The following is a 26,482-nucleotide window of genomic DNA, read 5'->3' on the forward strand; positions in this document are numbered from 1 at the left end:
GCAAAGAAAGGGCATGCCAGCGGAGGGAAGGAGGCTGCGGCTGATTCCTCTTGGCGCCCAACCTCCTTCACTTCCTGATCCTCAGTCCTAAATCTATAGGCACGTGTCATGCTTCGGCAGAAATACTGGTACAAATGTATTTCATATGGTTTAAGAGACAGTCATATTTAAAGTATTCGTTAATTATGAATGAAATAAAACAAACCAGATTCTTATTAATCATAGTTTCATTGTTCCTTCTAACCCTCTTTCCTTGCAGATCAACTCTTTCCCTCTCGGGCTTCTCACTGCCTTTGAAAGCCGCGGCCACTTGCAGACTTCGAAAAGGCCCCGCGGGCGTTTCAAGCCTTTCCTTCTCCTCTTTGTCCCTCCGAAATTCGGCCAAGGGCCACGCAAACCCGGACCCTGGACATCCCCACTCATCCACGTGGGTGTTTCAAAGACTTGCAGGACTACCTAAAAGTGGAGCGGGAGGAGGGAAGGAGGGAGAGGCACCAGCAAAGCTACAGGCGGGACTACAACACAGAGCATCCTGGGAAGCCCACGGAGGAAATGATGCGTCAGTGCAGTGTATGCTGGTTTGCTAGCTGCAAGGCCAGTCAGCCGCGGAAAGGTCCCGGGAAAAGGAAGAGCCGCTACAGCATGACAGCGTTGTCAGAGTGAACTACCGCTCTGGCGGCTGGGGACTCGGATCTCTTCTCAGGCAGCAGGTAAGGTTCTCTTAATAGATCTACCAAGGGTTGCCTAGGAAACTGGTAGTTTAATCCTGTGCAGTGCAGTCATTCTCAATGGGCATGTTATTATGAGCCGCTGGTTCCACAGTGCTGCCTGGAACTGCAAGGCAGGCGGCAAAGTACTGTACTTCGTAGTTTTTCCCGCTGCTGTGTTTTCCGCGATTAAAATGCGGCACGATGAATGAATGAGCGAATGAAAGAAGAGGGGGTAATTTAAATATTGCGGCCCTACAAAAGAGCCAGGCCCTAAGGCAGCAACAGCGTTGGGGGCAACCTCATTTAATCGCCAAGCGGCTGCAGGTAGCGCAGTGAAGTTCGCCTACGATTGCTCTTACTGCCGCCGCTGTCGTGGTGATGTTTCATGCAAATCGTTGGGCAGCGATACATCCGCTCTCCTTTTGAAGGACACGTACCCATGATCGCCTTCTCTCTCATGCTTGGTTGATTAATCTGGAAGGACTGCGAGCCCACGGTTTTGTGAGCATAAGTGGGGGTTACTTTTGCGGCAGGGAGACAACAAGTTAATTAAACTGCTGTCAGTCTGCCTAATAAACTTGGACAGTCAGGATTTCCAATGTGTTGCAGAATCATATTTGTACTCTTTGAGTGGCACTATCAAACAGAATTAAGAGAACCTACAAAATAATATAATAATAAACCTGTTGGTGTATAGAAACAATATTCTAGCAAAGAAATTAATTTAAACTTAAAGAAACAAGAGCCGTTTTGACTCATCGTAAAAGTAATAATGAATCAGTTGTAGCACAAATAAAAATATGGGAGAGTTGAGGGCAAAGTTCTCCTTTCTGCCGGGGCATCTCCTATCTTTTGCACTTCTCTTTGCTGAAGACTGAATACACATTTTGCCTCACTTTCTGCAGCAAGCCTTCCTTCCACAGTGGGGTTCTTCTCATCCCACCCTGCCTGCCAAAAGTGGACAGGAAGGGGGGTGATACCGTTTCTAAAGGCAAGAGGACAGTCATGACTAAGAAGCAAGGACTGAGATGTTGGTTTTGACATTTCTTTAAGATCACTGGAGAAACTGCACCTTCAACATTCATATTCCCTTTTAAGCATGAGTAAGCTAAATTACTGCTAGGATTGCCATCAACAAGACGAAGGATTTTGCTCATTACAGGGTTAGAAAATCTTTGTGCTAGTTTCTCCTTCATCATGGCAGTTTGGTTAAAGTATTTTTAAATATGAATTTGCAAACACTCTGCTGAAGCACTTCGTCACATTGTTGAGCTAAAATCTCACCATAATGTCTTGGCTAATGGTATATTGCATTTAAATGAAAAACTGTTTAAATTGATTAATCTGAAACTCAGCATCTACTTTGGTTCTCTGACAGTAGATAGTTCAGAGAGGGGCGTGCGCTTTGATCCTACTCATATTGACTTGCAAGTACATCCCAATATAGTCAAAGGTTAGTTGGCATAGGGTTCCAATTTTAAAACCTTCATTATACTTGCCACTTTTATAACTGATAACATTAGCTGGGGAATCAGACAGTCTGTTGCATTTTAATATAGAGCATGAATCGTCAAAATTTCTGGTTCCTCAAGCCATATTATAGTGTGCAATGAAATACCTAGAACAGTGATTCCCTGATAACTGTTGGGCAGTTTCTACTGGACTCTTAACCTTGCCTGTTTGTTGTTTGAGTAAGCGATACCTCTTATTGCCCTGTATCATAATAGCACCAACAACCTCCCTTCCCCCCCGCCCCCATATATTTAAACCTCATGGTTTAAATGAGTTCTATATAATGAGTTCTATATAATAGTAGTTGGAATTTGTCCCCAAGAGTAAGTTTTTCATTCAAAGCTAATTGAAGAACCTAATAATGTATTTTATTATTATAAGATGCAATGGTTAAATAGTGACTTGTGTCCTAAATGCTCTAGCATGCCCTATATCTGTTTCTAGACAAAGAATGTTTTGACTCTGCCATCTTTGTTTCAGTTTTGGGTACTATAAACATCCATACTGCTTTTCAAAGGTAAATGCTAAAACTGCAAATGTGTGCAACTTTTGAAATAATGTTTTTACTCTCATTGGAAGTTGTGATTGAGGCAAAGCTATTTGAAAGGAAGTTCTTTTATCACTTTTTCTGTGTATCTATGTGGCTGTTAATATGCTTAGTATATTAAATACTAATTTCTGGCCCCCAGCCTGTGGAATGGGAGATGTCTGGTAGTTTGGCTGGATCCTACCAGAAGCTGCATACTCTGTTCTGTAGAGAAGTAAAATCCACAGGGACTCTTGCAGTGCTTCCATTTAATGTTTGCAAATTACTTAAGATCTTTCACTGCAGGTATGATCAGTAGACTGCTCCAGTTAATCATGCTTCCAATATCTTTCCCCGTGCTGAAGGGAGATCATTTTTATAAAAGATGACATTGCTGCTGTAGCAGAGGATTAAATTTTGATATACATTTGAAATACTTTGATCTCCACCTTGCGTATGTTCCTCCATCTCACAAAAAATAAAAAACCTCTTCCAAGGCAACTGTTACCATATCTAAACCCTAGATATGCATACCGTTAAGTATGCACTAATGCCCTATTGGTTTTTAATATTTCATTCTCTGCTTTTTCTGGGGTTGGGCTGGGCTATTCCTTGCATTTGTGTTGAAAGGCAGACTGCAAAAATAAGACTATCCAATGGCGCTTTCTCAAATTCTTCACCCCCTACATTCTGACAGGCTTATGCCCTACATTTGTGGTGCTTGCTGCTTCCTAACTGATGGAACAGCTGTGTGCAGATAACACTCCAGTGGCTTTTTAGAATGCCCCTGAGTGGTAGAAAGGAATAGAATATTTGCTTTCCGAACAGTGGGAGAGGATAATAAGTTCAAGGAGGGTTCAAGTAGAAGCCTTTGTGCTTCTAAGCCTATCCCACATAACCTTTCCAAGGCTCGATGGAACACCTCAAACACATGCCGTATTTGCAATTCATATATTACCTTCACAACAACTCTGTGATAATTCAGGCTGAGAGAAAATACTATGCTAGGCTAGGCAGTAAGCTTCACAGATTGGAGGTTCAGAGCTCTACTATCTTTCAAGTCCACACTTGATACTCATTTCACCATGCCTTGCAAGTTGCTCAGTCTCTGCCTTGAAATCCTGCTTGCCTCTTGAAGAGCTCAACTGCATCAAGAAAGTACTGCTGTACTACTGCTCCAAAGGTCCACTGGTGCATCATGCAAACTATCTACTATTGCAAATGGAATTTTAGAATTGCCCTACACTAGGAAAAGGGATTGGGGGAAAATGTTGATGTGAGTAGTGAAGTGGAAAGTGTAGTGACTGCTTACTTCCATGATACTACTGACTTCTATAAACAGAGGATCAGGGTCTAGATTGAAGGCTGTCCACCAACACTGGCTTATCCTGGCTCATAGTAGAAACAGAGATGAACTTAATAGCTGATGTCCATTGATATATTTGGAGGAAATACAGCTCAGCTCAGATCTAGAGTGTTGAATTTCTCTTTTATTTGACATGGTAGTGTTAGTATGCTGTTTAATACAATATATCAGTTGCTGGGTTTAGACTTGGGTTCATATCTCTCTGTAGCTGTGAATGACCTTTTTATGACAATATGAGCACATGACAATATGGCCTTGTTGGGAATGTTGGTTGAGGGCCACCTGCACAGTCTGCCACATGGTTAAGTGCATTGTTTATTGCATTGTTTTACTGTGTGTTCGTCTCACAACCAAAGTCATACTTACTGTGCCACTACAAAGCTTTTGAAGCTGGGCTTGACCAATGGTGTGGCTAGCAATGGGTTTAGTTGTAAGCCAACCATGTAATACTGAACACTGCCTTGTGCCTTTGAAAGGCTCACTTCTTTCTAAGTCCATGTGTCTCTCAGCATGTTGTTGGTTGCAAAAATCAGTTCTGCTGGATTAATTTAGAATTTAACAACTCATGGTGATGTTTCCAAGGATATTAGCAAAAAATATGGCAATGTTACCTAACAACAGAATAATTTCTTTAAGTAAGAAATTACAAGGGATTGCAGTTTACAAAAATCAACCAATTTAAAATCTGTTAAGTGTATAATGACCCATTTTGAGCCAGCAAAATAGGAATAAGACTTGGATCACAGTAACCTGGTTTACAACATGAAAAGCCAGAGTACAGGCTGAGTTTGCATAATTATTGAAATGTAGGTTGTTTTGTTGTGTGGATCCATCCATGGTTTGTCAACTACAAACAGTCTAGAGTTCACAACTCAAGAACAAATCATGGATTTTCTTTGTGAGTTGTTCATGGTTGAAAAACATAGTTTGGTAGCATGCCTGGGTTCATACCACAATAACCTGTATTTCCACAACAGCCCATGATTCCATGACAACCCACACTAGACCCATGCTCTGGCTTGTTCTGTTGTGTGAACCAATCCATTGTCTATTGACAATTAGTAAAAATTAATATACAAGCTGAAGGAATAGAATAATTGTCGGGCTAACTGAAGTAGCCATGATAGAGTTGAAGCCCCTTTGAACTTGGTGCAATTCTGTTCTGAATCGAGATACACTAGATTGTGCTGTGCAATAAGTTTTATAAGGCACTCTTTATTTTAAAGATCCTTTACTAATTAGTAATATGAAGTGAAACAAATATATGTGACTATCTCATTCATTATTTTTGGCATCTTGATAAGCATACATGTAGAATCTGAACACCTCAATTTAGAAGGGTTTTGTGGGTGAAATGAAGAATGAGAATGTATCATCCCTTCATGTCATGATTTTGTACAAATTTATGCACTGTTTTATGCAACTCATATAATGACAGATCCTTAAAATTGAGAACCATTATGGTACATGCAGTCCCTGGGTTATGAATGCCTGAGTTACGAACAACCTGTACTTAACAAACAAGCTGCCATAAAGCCTATTAATTTAAAAAAAACTGTGGAAAATCATCATCATTATAGAGAGAGAGGAAGCTAAAGGGGAGAGAGAGAAGGCCTCCATAGCATCACCAGAGAGTGGGCTAGGGGGGAGTGAAAGGGTAGAGAGGGAGGTCTTTGAAGCATGCCTGCCCATTTGGAGAGGGAAATCTCTCCTGCATTTCCTTGCTGCAAAGAGGAGACACTAGTGAGTTGGGGCTAGAGATATTTGCAGCTTTTCCATTTTCATGAGGGTTCTATACTCTTAACCTTCATGAATATGGAGGGCCAACTATAAACATACATAACAAAATCCAACTTACATAAAAAATCAACCTAAAGATGAATGGAACAGAACTTATTCATAACCCAGGGACTGCCTGTATAGTGGTGAAAGTGTTGAGCTGATAGGAGATCCAGGCTCTAGTATTTACTCAGGCATGAAGCACACTTGGGGAATTTGGGCCAGTCACTGACCCACAACCTAACTTATTTCACAGTGTTGTTGTGAGGATAAGCTGGAGAGGTGGAAGACCATGTAAAGTACCTTGGGTTCCTTGCAAAAAAAAGTGGGATAAAAATACAATAGTAAATAACATTTAACCATCATTGTGTTTTCTTTGCAAGTTTTGAAAATGTACGTTACTTATGTCACCTTCTTCCTGAAAAGAACAGAACTAGTCCTTAAATGCATGCTATTGTATTTGTTAAAATCGGTGAAGTTAAGCCAGATGTTCCTGTCACCCTGTCCATCCCCAACAAATGAATGTGTGATTATGAGTGCTGGAAAAATCTAAAGGATTTTATTGAACCAGTGTATAAATGTTTAAGCATTCCAAATGAAAGACTGGTTTGATTTTTTCAGTATTGTTTTGTGTTGTATAGATAATGGTTAGGAGGCCATAAGAAAATTGGAAACACAGAAAGCCTGGCAGCAAATGGTAATTCTACTAACCTTCCAATTAGGAGCAGCCAGCTGCTCTGATATCTATTAGTCTTTCTCAGGAGACAGACCTAACTTCACTGAATGTAGTTCTTGGCCTGAACATAGTTTTCTGTGGGATATTTAGGTGCCGCAACTAGGAGTGTTGGGTGAACGTGATATAAAGGTACATTAGCTGCCACCATTTGTCTTTCTCACTATATGTTTCGGCAGAGACAGATGATTACAAGGATTAGAGAAAACTTCATAATGGCTGATTACTGAAAAATTTTGGTAAACTGAATTTGTCATAGCTTTCTAATAATATGCTGAAGTGGCTATACTTTCTTATGGAGAAGCAGTAAACAGAACACCTTGATGTAAAAGAAATATTAATCCTAGTCTGTAATGCAATTGTTTCCAATTTTGTTTTTCAGACATTTCAAAGCTTTTGAGCACTGCAGTCCTATGTGTGTTTTCTTGGAAGTATTTCTGATTTTATTAAATGATCCTTCAGTCAGGTAAGTCTGCATTGGTTATCTTTCCTGGAAATTGTCCAAGTTTTGTCTATTTTCACTTCCATTATTTTGGCAGGATTCCATATCAATTTTTGATAACCTTGGTGTTCTTCCAGTAATTTGCAACTGGTATTTTTTTTTCTTGCTCTCAAGACAACAGTTCTCAATTACTGTCATTGCTTAAGATAAGCATAATTAAAATAATATGACTGGGTACTAGCAGTGTACACGCTAGAACAGAGAAATCAGGAGCATTGGAAGTTTTGTCACTGGGATGATGTCACAAGCCATTAATTTGTGAAATTAATGTAAATTTGCTGTCATACTGATAAAACTGATGTAAATAAACATTTAGATTCTGACTTTGACATGGCAACAATTCTTTCTAGGCCAGTCTCAAGCATCTGTGAATAAGATCTAGATTCACTCAGCTTTGGCTTCAGTTTGATGTCTCATAGGTCTCTTCTGAGATATGGTTTCTGAAATGTGGTTACATGGGTCAGTTACGTTCCCACTTCCCATTTTATTTTCTGCATGGCTGATCTGCCTGGGTTCTTGGTTGATAACTTATTTTAATAAAAACAGCCTCTTCAGTTCTACAATTGTGTAATGCTCAAATTCTCATTTTATTTTTTTTATTTTTTCATTCTCAGTGGAAGTGAAGTTAAAATGAGAAAGGGGAAGGGAAACTGTTCTCTGTAGCCCAGCAACAACCCCAAGCTCATGAATTCCGGTTGGCTGGATTCAGATAGGGTGTGGTGGGGTGTTGGAGTTTGGGAGAAAGGGGGATCTCTGCAAATTAGCTGCCCCCACCTGATTGTTGAGCATTCCCTTTCCATGCACCACAGCTCACCCTATTTGGGAAGCTCACCCAAACCACTAGCATTTTGTGGGGGCTGAATTGGCTGTTGTGAGGCAGAGGGGGTGGGAAGTACCCTTTGGCCAGCTTGATTGGAAATGTCTGCATCTGGATCAAGCCCTTGGTGTCAAAGTTCCTAAAGCAGGGCCCTTCAGCTTCTCTTCATGTGCCTCCTCACCTTAATAAGTAGGACTAATGCCTTTTGAGTAAAAGTGTCACTTTAAAATCCAAATCACCATAGCTCATCGAAATGTGTTAAATTTTTAAAAGCAACAGTACATAGTTGTGATATCTTAAGGCTTAACTAATCTGTATTTCATGGTTCCAAGAATGAATTTCTTCTTAACATAAGAAATATGAGGGGTCTTCAAAAAGTTTCTGCACTTTTTTATTTAATAAATTAATATTTTTTTGTGATGGCATTAAAAATTGGTACAATGCTGGGAAAAATGCATTGCAAAGGAAGGTGACTGTAGAAAAGAGATGTAATTTCTTTTTGAAATTCTTAATAAATAGAGTCAAAAGTGTGGAAGCTTTTTGAAGACCTCTCGTACATTGCTGGATCAGACAAAGATCCTACTAGTTCAGGGGCGGAGAACCTCTTTTAGCCTGAACTGAATTCAATTTCAGAGAAGCTCTTGGGAACTTCATCCCAGTTGCAGACAGGATCCCCCTCTCTACCAGCGTATTGTAGCTTAAAACTCAGATTGCCACTAATTAAGCCTTAGGAGAGTGATTTTAAGCTTTTACAATGGGGAGAAATGCAGAAAAGCCTGGAAACCACTAAATGATTGGTGGTTGAAGAAATCTGGTGTGGCCAAGGGAAGAATGTGGCATTTGGGAAACTCCCAAGTGCCAACTTGAAATACCAGGAGGAGCAGGTTTGGCACCCAGGCCTCTGGTTCTCTGCACTAGACCTATTACAACATAATTTGCAGGAATTTCAGCAACAAAAAGGTACTGGAGTGCACAGTGGAAATTGGTCAGCAGCCTGGGCTAACTGTTTCTAATTTCTGCTGGTCTAGATATGTGGGGAAAAAGAAAATTCTTATTATTTCCCTGTTTTCATGAAAATAATACATGAGGTAAGCCAGCTCAGCTGATTGACCCTTGTTGTACTTAAGGCTGCCTGCTCTCTATTGTGTGAATTTTGCAGCACACACATATTTTTCAGCCTTTAATACTTGCTTTGTATTTGCTCACAGAATAAACAAGCTTTTGAGTATCCATTATTTCTCATTGTGAGAGTTCTGTTATAGACAACCGTGTATACAGGGCTTGACATTCATTTCACAGTCTGGACTACAGGTTCCCAGTGGACCAACAGATCTCTTACTAGCCAGCTCCATCTGTTTCAGAATTTGTTTTGGCATCTCAGTAATCGAAAGGATGCTCCTTCTATCACAGCATGAAGGACTTGAGAAAATATTTCAAATTCCTAGGAGTCAGTAATTGCAATGTAAATATAATCTGGATATGAATGTATGATATCATGTAAGAATATAAAACATAAATCAGAGCCTGTTTTTATGTCCTGGGTCTCTACAAAACTGGAAACAAACATGCCATATTCAGAGGTGGCAGCAGCAGCATGCATTTAAGGATCTAACTAGCCATACCTGGTTAGTTTCTACCCTCATTGTTTTAGTTTACATTTGCTTATGTGCTTACATATTATATATTTGCTGCTTTTAAAGAACAATTCCAAAATAAAGTGCAAAGGTAAAAGTTTGGCTATTATACTATATTGTACTAAATCTATATCCTATCCCTTTTTAAAAAACTAAAATGCTCCATAGTCTTCTTGTAGGGCAGGTGCTCCCTACATCATTTGAGTTACCCTTTACATCTTTCCCAGGTTCACAATATATCTTTTGAGGGGAACTTTGAGTTACATGAAAACATTGTCATACCAGCCATACTGTTCAGTTTGTTTCTTACATCCTACATGAAATTTACTTTTTTGCATTGCAACCACACTCTGAGGTGATGCTGTCATGCAGCTTTCAACAATAACTGAGATCTCTTTACTGATTATTCATTGCTTGGTCAGATGCTGCTGGTTTATATATGTCATTAGGACTAATAGCTCCAATATACACATCACTTTATGCTAGCACACTTTTAACCTTCTTTTCACCACACATTCACCCAGTTTGGAGAGACCTTTTGGAGCTATTTGCCATCTGCTTGAGTTTTCATCAGCCTGGCTGCTTACATGCCCGGGGGGTGGGGGGCACACTGTGGACTTCACTACAGAAGTGGTCCATTTACTCATACTCTTTGTGTCTTGTTGGAGACTTTGGTGATTGACTTTGTCAAACGCTTTTTGGAGGAGTAGGTATATGTCTACCAGACAATCATTTGTATCCACATGTGTGTTGATAATCTCAAAACTCATTAAGTTGATAATTCAGGCCTTCCTCTAAAAACCCATCTATCTAAATTTGTGGTACTGTAAAGTAGAATCTGTTGATTGAAGATTCAGATGTTGGATCTCAGATTTAGGCTCTTGAATAAACATATGCAGAAAAAATGATTACAGATTATAAAAGCTTTCTCTGTAGATGCATCTATCTCTTGAGATGTTACCTCTTTAGACTACCTGCTTAGCTAGGAGTAAGCCTCATCAAACTTAATAGTACTTCTTTCTGAGAACACATAGGGATTGGTGCTGTAAAACTTCAGCATGTGTTCAAATCACAACCTATGGATTCATTAACATTTCTGGATAATTATGACAGTCTCTAATTTCATGCTTGTTAGTGCAGGAAGTAAATATTTTGTGGCCAGGTTACAGTAAACAATAACATAATAATAGTCAATAATACATACCACTCCATGTAATTTGGAATCTTGCATACTGTTACCTGGAATTTTGCGTACTCCAACTTGGTTCCTTTTAGATGTTTTGCTGTGATTCTCAAGTGCTAAATGCTGCACTTGTTATTACATTTTGTGTTTAGGGAGGAATGTGGAAATTCTCCGCCCTGTTTCACATAAATACATCTGGCACCTATTTCACATTAAGAATTGAATGTTATCTTACTGTCTGATTGAACTTTTATCTGTGACATTATTTAACTTTTCCTATTCTTATTGGTCAGAAGATGGCCTTCCAGCACGTTTTGCTGTGTTTTTTTAATGGCTTAGGCATAGAAATGTGGATGAAAACTGAAGAGGTGGCTGGAGATGAAGTTGTTGTTCTAGTAATAAAATATGATGGTATCTGAATGAGCTACTGCACAAATTAATCATTGGCTTGACTTGGCAGTAGATGCCCAAAGTAATTGGCAAAGACTTTGCTGTTAGAAAACGAACAAACAGTAGTTAAGTAATAAGACCTCCATCCACAGACAGTTTTATTTAGTTTTCTGCTCTCGCTGATGCAGATATGCAGATAATACCTCATCAGTTATTAGTCTCCCCACCAGTTACTAGCTACTGCTGTAGAACCTACCTGACTAGTTGCCTGGAGGAGCTAATTGCTCTCCACAACTGATTAGGTAAGTGGCTATTTACAAGCCAGTAGGAGTTACACAGAGATTAGGATTGAAAGTTTGCCATTTATTTACATACACATGTGGACATACTAACACATTTTTGCATGGCCTCTGAGCATGTGTCTTAGATACCTCTGGAATATGGCATATGAGGTGTTCTAGCCCTCTGTACCCCACTAATGGATTTTACCTTGAAGCATTTCTTCCAATGGGCAAGATTGCTGCCTCTACTGCTCACTTCCTTTTCTGCCACAATGGAGTTCTTTCTTCTGAGCTAATGTGTAATCTTTTCTACTTTTTCTTTTCTGTATTTTAGACATTCCATAGGAGGTGACTATGACAGCTCTATTCACATCAAGAATGGCTTTTATGACATGAAGGGATATCTCCAAAAAGTGTGAGGCATATAGAGGTAAAGTCACTTAAACATACAGATCTCTACCTTGATTGCTTGGGTGAAGCACATAGTGTTATCTCAATTTACTCGAAAGACCAGGGTGGTTGGGGAAACCAGGATAAAGACACTCTGAAAGAAGGCATTGAGTACTATGAAGATTCCTTTCCCCGAAAGCCATCCAAACTTGAAATGGAGCATTGAAACATATTCCAAAAGCACCAGGGACAGTAGCTTAGATCTGGTGAAGGACATGAAATGGAAGACCCTGCTGCAGAAATGGAGGCGCAAGCTTTATTCATGATGCTTCCGGGGGGGGGGGCGCTCCTGTTGGGGGGCTCCTACCTCCTCCAGTCAGAAGGCATTTAGCAGCCATTTCATTTTTTTTGTCTTATTGGAAAAATAGTTTCTAATTTTACTGTTTCTTCTACATTTTACTTACTGCTGTAAGTAAAATGTAGAAGAAACAGAAGGAAAACATGGGAGAATTAGAAGGGGAGAATTAGAAGACCTGTAAAAGTCTGTGAATGAGGCAAGGCAATGATGCCATGAAAGTCTTGTTGGTTGCTGTGTTTAGCTCAGAAGTCTTTGGGCTTACTGAATCATGCTGATGGAACCAGTTACATTGATGGCATTTCTTCAAGGAGTAGAGTAAATTAATCTGATTTGGAAGATGAATCTGAATAGCTATATTCTAATCCATAGGCAAAAGTGGCATTTAAAAAATGCATAGCTGAACAAGTGGGGAGCAACACTCCAATGTCTTGGAAGATCTTTGCCTACATAAGGAATAAGTCAGATTGACCTGACTGTTAAGTATCCAAGTTCATGCTACTTAAATGGAAATGGTGTATCCTATCTTGAAAGTGACAGGAACAGAGTGCAGTTGGGTCAGTAGCTCTGAAGTCAGTGGGCTAGTGAAAATGAAGATCACTAAAGAACTAATGCTGACACCAGCCTCTTAGCTGGGCATATCTTGGAAATGGAAAATGATGGGTCATGTGTAGCAAGGATGATGATGATTTGCATGTACAAATCTAAGGAAAGTGAACAGTAACAGAAGAGTAATGAAACAAAACGTTTTGCTTGCAAAATCTGTTCTTTAGCATTAGATCCTAAATGGTTTTCCGACCTGGTGTTCCAGGCAGTGCCATGTGAATAGATCTAGCCACACCTTTCATTTCGCTCAGTGGCTCTGAATTAGCATTGCTGTGGGCATTGTTCTCAGCATTGCATGGAATGCTGTGATCACACCCAGAGCCTATGGAGAGGGGCTGCATTATGAAGCGAGTAGAGTGGCCCCAACAGTGTGCACAGTGTGCTTGTGCAAGCAGGCATGGCTTAGATCAATGCATTTCCCTAGAAAACTGGGGAAAGATTGAACACTTGAAATTTGAAGATGGTGCATTCAGTCAGAAAATGGATGAGTCACTAGTGTACATCAGGGGGCCAGTTGCTTAAGCCGTAGGCTGTATCCTGCTAAGCAGCAGTACTGTGAATCAAGGAAGGAAGCAGGGAAAGTCCTCTTGTAAGAAATACCATGTAAATACTGTAATATGATGTCTAAGCTCAGTACCTTAAACCATCTCATTGTTGTCATAATTATTTCAGGAGTGTAGGTGTTTCTAGCAATTAATGGGTAAAGGCTTTTTCTCACAAAGTTACCACAAATAGATAGCTTTTAAATCTACTTTAGAGCTGCTTTTCTGTCAGCCATCATGCTGTATTTAAGGACAAATGGCTCAAGATTAGTATTGTTCCTTGGGTCCTCATAATTGTGCAGTTGGGGTATGTAATGGAATTGCACTCCATGTTACATCCACAACCCTTCCCTCTGTACACATTGAGCTTGCATGTCAAGTTACCTTTTCTAAGCTGGAAAGGTGCAGGGCTGCAGCTGGATGGGTGATCAAAGTGGAAGTCGAGTAGGGGGTTGGACTCAATTGCCCCATAGACCCCTTTCAACTCTACTTCTATTCCAACGTGAAATTGCACTTTCCATATAAGTATCAGATCAAAACACAGCCTCTTTTTCAGCTCCATTGTTAGAGAGGAGTGTTTCAATTTTAAAGTTTCTTGATATGAATTGTGCACAGCTCTCACAAAATCTTTACAAAGTTTGTGGTATTTAATATTTGCATAGCCTTGAGAATCTGGCCACACAAGTTCTCCTTACATAGATAGATAGTTCCTCTGAGGTACCTCAAGAGGGACTGGCTTAACATCTTCAGTGCCATTCTGTAGATTCCATGGTTGGTCTCATAACTTTTCTATGTGGCAGCAGTCAGAGGCTGCCAGGGCTTACTGGCCTCCAGAAACAGCTAGTGTTATCAAGAGACATGCATTTTCTGAGAGATTTTTTTTCCAAATAAAGTTAATTTATGCTGGCATCATTAGGGAGTGATCTAATGTAATCTAATGTATTTTAAAAGTATTTAATAACCAAAATACCCCATGCGCATGTTTGTTCAAATACACCACAAGCATTTGTTCTGAAAAAAATGTTATTTCATTGTTCATCATACAGTTTTTTATTGGAATAGTTGCAAAAATGTAGAGACAATAGCACACACTTTCCTTATATGATTTATATTTAAAAAATGCTGCAGGTACTAAAAGATGTCAAACCATTATGTATTTTATATAACCATTATATATTGTAACCCACCCAGGGTGCCATGGGCAGGATAGAAATCAAATAAATAAATAAATACTTTTTAGGAACTGAACTGAACTTCTTCCTGGACCTCTGCTACATGGAAATATATCCGCTGTCTGTTCCTGTTATAAGTGAGAATATCAGCACTGCCTTCTGTATTTATGTCTCTTTCACAAGGACTACAGCTACTTCAACAATGCAGAGACAAGTCTCAGTGGCAGATGTTTGCCAGGCAGCAAAGTAGGAGTCTCCACCGATGTATTTTTGAGTGCTGTGCTGTGGACATTGATGCCATGGAAGAAGCCATGGGAAGAACAGTGTTGCAAAGCAGCGGTCTTCTGTTCCCCCCTCTAAGTCTCTGTAGTCCCCTATTTCTGGGACAACAGACGGAGCCATAACTGTTATTCCTTTAGGGACTCTCTGTGCAGTTGGAGAACCCACTCACTTTCCTTGTTGAAAAACTGTAAATGTCAGAAATGTGTGCCTACAACATTGGGAAGGAATTGAGCAGGAGAGGCACTGACTGAGGCCTTTGCATAGATGCTCAATGGCAAAAATGCTAGCTGAAGGGAGGGACAGAAACATGTTTGGATTTGCATACAACAGTTTTTATGGCTATGAAGGTCTCATAGTTGCCATACCAAGAGAAAAGTGCAGAAGCTGCAATTCACCCCTTCCTTCCAAGCAGATGGCAGTAATGCCCTTCTTTGTAACGCAAACAGTTTATTACATTAATGAAAATCAATCAGACTACAAATAAAGTGAACTCTAAGAGTCAGTGACAAAAGAAGCAGAGTTAGAATGCTAGCTGCTAAGAAGATACAGACTATCGATAAGAAGTTGATTCTAAACTGAATACCCATCCTCCCTTTGAAACTCAGATTACCAACACATACCTCAGAGATGGATCCTCTTGCCTCAAGGAGGGCAATTACTTGGGGTGACTGACATTTCTCAGTCAGTTGGCCTTCTTTTCCTGACACTGGGACCCTGGAAGTACCGATGACTCATCTGCCCTCTTTCTCAGTAGCAGGCTTGCTTTGACCTACAGCCTAGTCTAAAGCTGAGTGACTCTTAAGTCTCAACTACTGCCTGGCTTTGAATCCATTGGTCTTGACATCCAACCTACATTTTCTAATCATTCCCCTTGCCTTTTTTCCCTCATCCCCAGAAGGCTCTTTAGCAAGAGAAATGCTTCCAGTCCCTACAAAAAGTAACATACAGGTTGGCTCTGATGAAAAATGGTGGATCACAGCCTCTGACAAGTGTAAAGACAAGGTCCACTGATGATGCAACCTATGCATAGGTGGAATTATGCTATGTTAATGAGCATAAAATTGGTTGGTAGCATGGAATCTTTGAGTTTATGTGTTTTAAACAAAATCATATATATAATTAGAGTATTTCTCCCATACTACTACTCTCTCCAGTCTAGGATTTTAAGGATGGATTACTGTCGGGCCTGCATTTTTCTCTTTACCCTGATATTATCTAGAGACGTCACTGCTGACACAGAGAAGAAAAAGACAGATTCAGGATTAGAAATCTGTATCCTTCTTCAGATATTTTGGCTTTGAGAGTGTATGTGTGATACAGAGAGAGAACAATATTGTTGGGGACTTAGTTGTTCCCAGCAAGGGATATGGGGAGAATCTGGATTTGGAAAATGTACTCATTTGTCTAGAAAATTATAGATGCCAGAAAATCTACACATATGTATTTACGCATATGCCAGAAGGAGTCTTGTTCAGTGGGCTATGTTCTTTGTATGTTCTGGCTGAATGACAATTGCATCCATTTTCTGCTTATTTCAATGACCTTCTTCTTTGGTATATAACATGACTAAAATATTTTATATAGGTACTTCTAGGTTTTTCCCAGTGGAGTAATAGCAGCTTCTTGTGGGGGCAGGAACTGATTTGAGATGAAAGGGCTCAGTCTGTCCAATCAAAACAAGAGCCCCAGGAATGGTTTTAAAGAAAAATAGAATCAACCAGAAATCCAGTTGCATGTTTCTCTTGTTTCCTGTAACTTTGCCCTGCACTTATTGAAGGGTGTTTCAAGACAAGGCCTTTATGGTTCCCTGCCTCATTCATGGAATTTTACAAGTGGTCCAGATGACATAATCTTCCACTCATGATCCTTCTGGGCTTTCCCATTGTTTTTTCCATCTTCTTTCTTTCTCACTTAAGGAGAAAAAGACAGATCAGCTGAATAACATCTTTTGATTGGTAGTGCTAGGAGCTGTCCATTTGAAAGAACCTAAACCTATCTTTAAAAAAAATTAATATCTGTACTTTATTCCCTCTCCACTTAAAAAACAGCAACCTCAAATTGTCTGCTTTCTCCCTGTGCCCCTGCCACTTCACATTTTCATATTGATTTTTTAAAACAGAATAGCATTCAAAATAGCTTGGCTCAGCATTGTGCAATCTTCCTCACTAGTTGATTATTGGCATATAGGAAAAATGTGTAGGACAAGTGATGCATTGTGATGTTATCCACCTGACCTGCTTACTGGGTTTATGTGATCACTGCAGTTCACCATGGATTATGTAAGCCATGATGGCACATAGTGACAGCCATTTTGCATATTCACCCTCAAGCAGTTTGTGTGTGGGGGTGCACCATGGTTTGTTATGCCATCTGAATCCAGGCACAGGGGTTCTTTGAAGGTTAAAGCTCACATAACGCATGATCTATTGCATGGTTGACAGTTGGATGCAGAACAAATCATTGCAGACCCACCATGGTAAATAAGTCATGGTGACTGGTTTGATCATATGAACCAACCCTTTAGCTGTTATTGACTTGTGGTTTTTATACCTTTTATGCCCCTGTCAAAATGCTTGTCTTTTCATGCAGAAATACAGAGAGGGTTTATTTGTCCCATGGTAGTATCCCAGACATTTAGGCAGAGTAGTGCTTCTGTTCATAGAACTCTTTGAGATGTTGGTATACACTTTTCATTCCATTAGTATGTGTTTTTCTTTTCACTATGAAAGTGATCTAAATATTAGGAATGTGCAAGGAATCCTAGTGGTGGGAATCCATTGGATCACCTGGACTTGGTTCCCTGAACTCCAGTCTGCTTTGCAGTGGCTCAGAGTCCAAGTTCCTGGTGAGTGCTCCCAGTATTTGTGGGGTACTCACCAGGAATCATGCCCCATACAATGTGGGAACAGTGCCCCTCTTCTGTGCCTACCGCTGCCACTACCAGCCGTGCTGGTGGGGAAGAAGGTGGGTCACTGGGAATGGTGCCTGGTCCAATCACTCACAGCACCCTTCGTCTGCATCCTGCAGCTGCTCTTTGGGCAGCTGCACCTGATGGGAAGCTTAGGGATGGAGGGAGGGATGGGTTTCAAAAGGGTTCATTCCAACCCTAGTGAAGACCAGTTCTCTATGTAAAAAAAACTTCACTTTTCTTCCAGGAATGTACCATATAGGATTCTCTTATTTATATTTGAGAAGTATTTTGTTGCTTTTCCCTTGCTTTTATTCTGTAATAGGAATTGTACTCTTTTTGAATGGTCCTCTAATCTTTATGCAATTACCTCCCCTGCTCTACAGTAGATTCTACTTGAAGCTCCTTTTTTGGCCCAGGTTACCAGCCTAAGGAGTGCAGGCATTCTTTGTATGTGTGTCCTATCTCTATCTGGTGGTCCTTCCTCATAAACTTTGATGCAGTGATCAAAGAATCCTCGCCAGTCCTGTTGGAGACTTTGAAGGAAAGTCCACCCTTTTTTTGGAAGCAGACCATATGATAGACAAAAGACTTGTGGAATGTGCTCTGAGTAGTTGCTTTGGGTTGTGGGCGGAATATGGGGCACAGTTCTGGATGTTCTGATCTGTATCATATCCTTGACTAAGTCACAGATAAGAAGTTGTTTGAAGTGAAACGCAAAGACCAGATGAATGCACTGAAGAATCTGATTGAGCTCAATGATGTGAACCAGCAATACAAGATCATAGACATCATGCTCAAGGGTCTTTTCAAAGTGAGCCTTACCTAACTGAGCATCAGATTTTTTTTAACCATTGATGTTTTAATGGACAGTTCTAAAAGTAGTATGGTGAAACGAAGAGGAATATAACCACAGCTTGCCTTATAGGAGGAGGGAAAGGAGGACAGGGGACACCACCACCATCTTAAAAGAGGATTGCTAACCAACCTAGTAGTTGTTGCTCAGTCCTGCATTGCCAAATGGGTGTAGATGGAGGGAAAACAGCCTCTTGGGGACTGTTAGTTACTGAATGTCAGACATCCCCCAACTTGGTGTCCCCCAGACATGTTGAATTACAGTTCTTCAAATTCTACAACATGCTATGGCACTGCAGTCCAACGTGGAAGGCACCACGTTGGGGAAGGCTGAATATATTATGGAAGATAACTACTTAAGCATAACCCTGATCTTCCAATATGTTCTGCATCCTCCTCAGGTATCACCTTCAGTACCTCTTCCATAATTATCAGTTGTTGTTCTTTGAACATTAGCCAGAGCAAAATTTGAAAATTTCAGGTCACAGTATTTATTTTTATTTATTTAGGAAACTTCTATGCCACCCCATTCACCAAAGCCTCGGGGCGGCTCGCAACAGTAAGAGTTGTTGTTTGGGTCGCTCTTCTTGGTACCCAACAAATGATTTTGTTCTCTGCTACATGGCATTGTGTTCTACAGGGAAAATGATAATTGCTGCATACAGTTGCTATTTTTCTATAGCCCCCTTGCTTGGATCAACACACTCCATTTTTATATTGTGCAATGTAGCATCGTCATGCAGCTTGTATGTGCCTGTTTGAATCTGTGTTTGCAGTCTTGGTCCAGGAAAATTAGTCCTTGTTTCCCATGCAGATTTATGACATATTTTCAAAGTCTTTATTTGTATTTATGTATAAACAATTTTGATTTCCATATGTTATAAGTTTATTCTCCTGTAGCAACACCTGCCACAAGTACTCTGGACTGTCTAGGCTACATCAGATAGGCATCTGCTTGCAACAAAGCATAAGAGAGGGGGAACCAAGAAGAGGCTATTGCTGTCAGCCCAGGAGTGTAGGAAGGATGTTCTTGGCAGAACTGAAATATACTGAGATGGTTTTCTGTTGTGATGCGCAGGTTCTTGAAGATTCACGGGCAGTACTGATAGCAGCAGATGTTCCGCCAGATGGGCCATTCCCTCAGGATGAGAAGCTGAAGGATGGTAGGAGCTCTTTGCTTTCTAATCTTGGTTTCAGGATCCATCATTCTTTATCCATTAAGTTTGTAATGATAGGCTGTTACGGCATTACATCTCTCTTGCCATTCTGTAGCCACCCCTGTCACTTCTGTTCTTATGTGTCATCATTTCTGACATTTTGTAAAGGTCCTGGGATGGGAATGGAGCCAAGTGAGATTACATAGCATATGGTCCATGAAGTAGAACAGAATCTTGCTATTTTGTTCAAGCACATGATGGAAAGTTAACGATTGAAGGGATATCTTAAAGAGAGACATATGGGATCATTAGGACTGAATGCCGTTTTTGTTCTGGTCAGTTAAATGCATCCTATCAGAGCATTATTTTTAATACCAGATACATGAATACGTAAGTCAAGATAGCCAGACTAGTTTATGTCCTAAATGATGATTAAGAAGCCCTTTACATGCATTAGCTTTGGAATTCTGACTTAATAAGAGTCAATAAGAGAAATAAGAGTGACTCTTGATTTCCCCCCCATTGTGACTCTTTCCCTTAGCATATTCCCATGTGGTAGAGAACACTGCTTTTTTTGGCGACGTGGTCCTGCGCTTTCCCAAAATAGTGCACCATTACTTTGATCGCAACTCCAACTGGAACAATCTAATCCGCTGGGGGATCAGTTTCTGCAATCAGACAGGTGTATTTGACCAAGGTCCTCATTCACAAGTACTTGGACTGGTAAGGCAATGGTTTTTGGCTGCTCTCATTTCCTTTGTTTCTCCAGGCTGCATCATAGGCAGGGAAAATGGGGTAAAAGATTAGTAAGTACGTGGAAAATGTACTTGTATAGGATGCAGCATGAAGCTTGTGGCTTCTGGTGCTAGCAATCAGAAGGTGCTGCCTGCCTGTTCCATCTTTTTACCTTTAATGGATTTTCTGTAGTAAGGAAAAAGATGGAAGAAACAGTACAAAAACACAGGAGGGTCACAAGTAGAAGATGATGTTGTTTGGACCTTCTGTAAACTTCCACACACGAGGAACCACCCATAAATGAATATCTGTATCTTAATACACAGTTAACCACTGGCAAGCTGTGAGTGACTGTTACTTCCCAAAATAAGTGTAAGGCAATGCAAGAAATCAGCAATTAAATTACGTTTGTGTTTTGGTGGGATCCACAGCTGAATTATGCAAGGGTCACATACTCATTTCTCCAAGGAAGACTTTTTCTTGTAGAGTTCTGTGATTGTAACAATGCTTGCTGAACAGCACAGCATGTATGCACACTCTTGCATCTGTCAAGTTTGCCCTTTTAAGCTACTCAACACTGTGGTGCAGCCTATGCCAACCCTTTGCAGAGCTGTCAAGTGAGCTGTAGAATCAGTGGCTCAGCACAAAAGGCACATGGAGAGGACCTCTTGCAATGTGGTACTTGCACTTGTTTTTGTGGATAGTTCTTTTCCCCATTTGTGTGGGGGACTTTTAGTGCAAAATCTATTGGCGACTGGTAAGAAGGGGATAGAAGGAAGGTAATCATACTGATATGAGCTGATCTTCACCATTTTGGTATACTTTTTCCTGCAGATGGCTCAAGAGCTGGGAATTAGCGAGAGATCCCCAGACTACCGGAATCCCTTTAAAACAGACAATTCTGAAGTAAGAGAATAAAATCATGAGACTACCTGTTTTTCCTCTTTGTCTGGCAGCTTTCTTGGGAATGGTAAAGGAAGAAATTGGCAGTGCTATATGTTAACAAATGCCTAGTTAATTCTTAAGAGTCACTAATTATAACAGCAGCTTTGCCCCACCCCTACCTCCCACTTGAGACTGGAGAACATCTTCCCATTTGGGGGTCCTGAACAGCCAGCGAAATGCATGCTTGTCTCCATGTTGAGTTGGTAGTGTGGAATGTTACCTCCATAGGGAACTTGCAAAGGGAACTTGGTACTTATGAAAGTTCCCTTTGCAATCTGTACAGGTCCCCCTTGGGTTCACAGCTGATCCCTGGAAGCAACTTGCATGTTCAGCAAACAGAATTGCGCATTATTACAAGCTGCTTTCAGTGGATCAGTGCTTGGTGTAGTGTGCTGCATTTTGGCGGAGGCAAGTGCCAATGCCCCTCTCTGTGTTAATTATTTGGACCCACTTAGCAACACTTGCAGAGCAGTCAGAAAATGAAGAAACCAACAGTTTATTTATTTATTTTTCAATTTATATCCTGCCTTTTTCCTACAAAGGGTTCAAGGCAGCTTACATCATTCTCCTCCTCCATCTTATCCCCACAACAACAACCCTGTGAGGTAGGTTGGACTGAGAGTCTGTGACTGACCCAAAGTCACCCAGTTGGCTCCATGGCTGAGTGGGGACTAGAACCCAGATCGTCTGAGTCCCAGTCCCATGCTCTTAACCACTACCCCACACTCAGTCTCAGTTGCTTCAAAAGCTTTATATTTTCTACATGGAAAACATATACAGTGATTTTGCCATTGGAGAGATTTGGAAATAACAATCTAGCTTGGGCAGGGACACCTTTGCTTAGTCAGTGGTTCTTGCTAATGCAGACTTCCAAATAATATCACATAAATTATTATCCTGCAAAAATGTTTTTTGCCTACATATACCTATGTTCATGACTAAACATGTAAAAGAATGATAACACTTCAGACATTACCTGAGGTTATTCAGATTGCTCTATCACAGAATAAGGAGCTGACTGCTAAGTTGCTCTCAGTTCCAGAGGTGATTTGACACTGTCTTTCCATACAGATTCCATTTTTCCTTAGATCCCTCAATCGTGTTTCAGTTGAGGGGAGCAAAACAGTCACTAGGGAGTGATGCAGCATGACTTTTTTCCACTCCTCTCTTCTAGACCCTTATGTGGGCAAAGGATAACATGCTACTGAAGGTTGTATGAACATTATTTATCTATCTGTTGATGGATAGACAGACAGACACACCTTTAGTCCGCTGTTTTGGGAAATTGCTTGCTCTCTATCTTAGTGAGCTTCAATTCATATAGGGAATTCAGGGAGCCTATGGGAAAAAAGTGTAATATCTTGCCTTGGTCTAATATTGGATTTGCATTTTGTCATCAGTGGAAAGACAAAGTTATGAACCTGGTGTAAGAGCAGTAGGAGGCTTACTAGGCTAGCTAACTATGAAGCTTGTGCAGAGCAGTGAGATGACCTGCCCTTTCTGTCCACATAGCCGCACTCATCCTGTTTGGTGTCAGTTTTTCCCCACTGCAGACACGTTCCAGAAGGCTCTTCGGGAGGAGGAGAAGCGAAGGAAGAAAGAGGAGAAGCGGAAGGAAATCCGCAAGGGGCCTCGCATCTCACGTTCACAGTCCGAGTTGTAATGCGGCTGCCACCCTCCCTGTCACTGTGACTTGTGCTGGTGGGAGCTGAAGCAGCTGGAAAGGAACATCCCGCTCCCTTGGTGACCTCAGGAAAATGCTAGGATGTCGATGTTCCATCTGTTCGGTTTTGGAGGTTTATTTTCTTTTTTCAATGGGACCTTGGCAACTACTGGATTGAGCCATGGGAATCACTGCAATCATGGTCTTTAAGCACATCTTTCCTTGTGTGAAGACTTTTCTGAGTCCCTGGAATGTATAGAGTTTCTCGGAGACGATTCTTTGTGTCTCTGTGTATTTTTGTTTCCTGTGGCTTAGCTACTTTACAATGCGAAGAGTGCTTTGGGGTCGAGGGAGGAAAAAAAAATCTCTAGCAAGGGTTTTTTCCCCCTTTATTTGAAGGAGCGCTCCTCTTGGTTGTTTTCTTCTTGTCAAAGTTTTCTTCATTCCAGGAGGCTATTAAATCATTGAAGGCCATGCACACTGAGGGAGCACCTGCATTCAGGCAAGGGAGTATAACACTGAGGTATAGCAGTTTCAGTCTGTGGACCTCTTTGAGCTGACTTTGTAAGCACTGGCTCTTGATGCAGCTGCTAATAGTCAAAACTTGTCACAAACATTGTTATCTCCATGGCACAGTGAGAGGTTTACTGAAAAGGACACAGAAGGATTTTTCATTTCACTCATGGAGAAGGGAGCTCATTTGTTCTCTAGATGAGGCACTAAAAGAGCCAGAGAGTATTAGTTATGTAAATTTTCATGTACATTCTTTCGGCGACTGTTGCTCACTGACTAAGGAATGAAACTGCTGTGTCTGTGATGGCTGCTTTTTGCTTTCCAGTAGATTGCCTTCCTTCACTTTATGGTAACTTTGATATTTGGGTAGTGACCTTTGTTTTGAAATATCAAGATGTGATACCAATTTGCCATGGCTGTAACGCTGAGGGAAAGCAGAATTTGACAGTGTGATTTTGTTCTCATTTCTTTCTCCTCTTACTGTTAGATTAAGACACCTACCAGTTGTGTGTTCATCATGTAAGGAAGGGCATCTTTTTCCTAGTCTACTGCCTTATTGCTCCAGGAACAAGCTGCCTTTTCCTTGAACTTTTCAAGCATTCCACAGAGGCTTGTACCTGGAGCTAAGTTCATTTCAAATTCCAACTCTGCCATTGATTTTATAGTACAGATCAGCTGTCCTTGGCTGAATTGTGGATTCACAAATTGATTCGCACACAGGCACACTGTGGATATGTGCCCTAAGACTACTATGATGTTTGGCACAATGGATAGATTTTGTTCCAGTCTGGGATTGATTCACACCAGCAGAACTTTCTGAATTCAGATAACAAGTATTGTACTTTCCCTAGCTCCAATGGCCCCTCACTGTCAGGAATAGCACTAGAATTTGGTATACCTGTTGCATCTGTCAAAGCTGGTTTGGGATCTAGATTTCCTTTTCAGCCCATGACTGAATTGCACTACTCTAAAATGTAGCTTGCTCTTGCCATAGGAAGATTATTCTATGGGGAAGGAAGGTTTCTTCCAGGGGACATTGCAGTTTGCAGAGATGGAGATGACTTTTATTTTCTAAACAGAGAGCCAGTTATGCTTGATTTCTTTTTGGATATGTATCTAAACTGGAAATTGACTTTGTTTTTCTTGAATAAAACTGAAAGTTTTGAAAAAAAAAGTCCAATATCTGTCACTTAATTGTGAACCATTTGAGTGTGTTTCAGGTATGTGGGAGATGCCTTTGAAGATTGACAGTATTATCAGCTAGAAGCTTGGCATAGCAGAGGCCAGGTAGAAATTGCTTCTCACTGCAGCTGGACATTTAGAGAGGAGATACCTCACATAGATATATGACCTGCAGTAAAATTATAAGCAACTGCATAAAATAATTGCAGACTATAGCTGCAGTTCAGGTTACTTACAATGCATGTGTTTATACATTACTCATTTTGCTTCCCTAGCAGAAATGCACCTTTTTTTTAGAATAAGTTGGACTGTTCTGTAGCTTGCAGGATGTATAAAGGAAGCCATTCTTTGGTAATGATTCTAACAAAGAGCACACAGCTCAAAATGCACACAAAATTCATCTGGGGCTATACATTCTTCAAAGAACCTGTAGCTTTTGATTTTCCTTAAGCATATTTTGTGTGTGGCAGTAACTGGCCATATGTTCTTGGTTTGTAGTAGTAGTCACTTTACCATAGACAACAGCTGCATATTCACTTTCGTTAGGGATGTATGAGAATTTAGGTTTTGCTTTTGCTCACAAAACATGCAAGCGTGCCCCATTCAAAGCTCTGAATGTGAATGTAAGCACAAGGAAATATCTGCTGAAAGTATTTGCTAATTGTCAAATCTGTACTAATTTTTACCTTGTTCTTAATCACTGGTTCTTTATGCACAAAACTCATAATTTACACAAATTTCAACAGCAGACTGAATCAGCTCTGTGTTAATCTATGAAGAAAATTATTGCAGATGTGGGGAGATTTGTGGAAATCTTCTATTCAATTGCTGCTGCTCAGTGTGCACAAGTTGGTCCTGTTCACATGAAGCTGCCACTAACCACAAGCATGAAGGGGAAGCAAGCACAAGATGAGCAGTGGAGCAGTGCTCATGGAATCCTGAACACCATTTCTTTGTCTGTTCCTAACTTTCATACAATTTTTGAGACATGACTACTTGAAAGGGCTGCAATTTACATGGTAAATCTTTTCCAATATATGGTACAAATCTCTGCTTCCTGCCCCCCCTCCCCCCCTCCCTCACACACACACACATCTTTGAGCACAGATTCTTTATTGCTTTTACAGCCACTTGTACCCAGGGATGGGCTAGTTGGGTGAGGAAAGAGCAGCCTGTTAGCAAAAACTTGGAGAGAAAATAATCCACCAAGGAGCAATTTCCAACAAGTATTTTGGGACACTCTAGAAGTCTTGCAATTGGAGAAGCTGTAAAAATTGCCGTGGCAGATGTGCTTTCCTTGGTATTGCCACCTTGCATTTTGCTAAATTGTGTTGGGTTGATTGCTCCTTTGCTCCTTTGAGCAATCAACTACTCTGCATTAAGGTTTCTGGCAAGCTGGATGCTTTCCCCTCATCATTATCAGCAGGAAATCCAGTCTCTGTTTTTAGTTTGTAATATTGTCTGCCTGATGTTACGTCCAGTCACATCCTACTAGTATTTTCACACACTGAGAATGCAATCCGATGGCTGCTAGATGGTGTCTAGACAGCCATAAGAAAAAGGAGATAGAACTCTGAGCTTGGAGAGTCTTCAGTTGCAGCTGGCATGGTCTTTTCCATTACAGCTGGGTCTTTGAGGATAGAAGATCAACTCCACAGTCAGTACTTTGTGACAATACCAGGAGCAGAGAAGTGAGGCTCTGTTAGGATCTGCGCATTTCAACAGGGCCTCAAGCTTCTTAGAT

General features: G+C 40.6%; 1 protein-coding gene across 3 annotated transcripts; it reads left to right on the top strand.

Annotated features, from left to right (window-relative positions):
* Positions 1 to 473: 473 nt before the first annotated feature.
* CCDC134 (coiled-coil domain containing 134) lies at positions 474 to 24,729 on the top strand. 3 transcript variants are annotated; one of them, XM_044455555.1, is made up of 9 exons: positions 474 to 710; positions 7,009 to 7,092; positions 11,768 to 11,863; positions 15,940 to 16,052; positions 18,381 to 18,502; positions 19,622 to 19,706; positions 20,242 to 20,423; positions 21,270 to 21,341; positions 22,918 to 24,729. In XM_044455555.1, exons 4-9 carry the CDS (start codon positions 15,950 to 15,952, stop codon positions 23,041 to 23,043), a joined length of 690 nt encoding a protein of 229 aa, XP_044311490.1. In that variant the 5' UTR covers positions 474 to 710; positions 7,009 to 7,092; positions 11,768 to 11,863; positions 15,940 to 15,949; the 3' UTR covers positions 23,044 to 24,729. The 3 variants fall into 3 exon arrangements, with proteins under 3 accessions (XP_044311490.1, XP_044311488.1, XP_044311489.1); XM_044455553.1 differs by having other exon boundaries at positions 477 to 710; positions 15,935 to 16,052; XM_044455554.1 differs by lacking the exon at positions 7,009 to 7,092 and having other exon boundaries at positions 477 to 710; positions 15,935 to 16,052.
* The last annotated feature ends 1,753 nt before the right edge of the window (positions 24,730 to 26,482 follow it).

The sequence above is a fragment of the Varanus komodoensis genome, unplaced genomic scaffold (genome assembly GCF_004798865.1).
Source record: "Varanus komodoensis strain SLA01 unplaced genomic scaffold, ASM479886v1 scaffold8, whole genome shotgun sequence".
NCBI classification, from domain to species: domain Eukaryota; kingdom Metazoa; phylum Chordata; class Lepidosauria; order Squamata; family Varanidae; genus Varanus; species Varanus komodoensis.

Coding starts and splice junctions, on each gene's coding strand:
- CCDC134 (XM_044455555.1), top strand. CDS start 15,950: ATGGATTACTGTCGGGCCTGCATTTTTCTCTTTACCCTGATATTATCT. Junction 16,053..18,380: donor AGATTCAGGATTAGAAATCT/GTATCCTTCTTC, acceptor ACTAAGTCACAG/ATAAGAAGTTGTTTGAAGTG. Junction 21,342..22,917: donor TTAAAACAGACAATTCTGAA/GTAAGAGAATAA, acceptor GTTTGGTGTCAG/TTTTTCCCCACTGCAGACAC.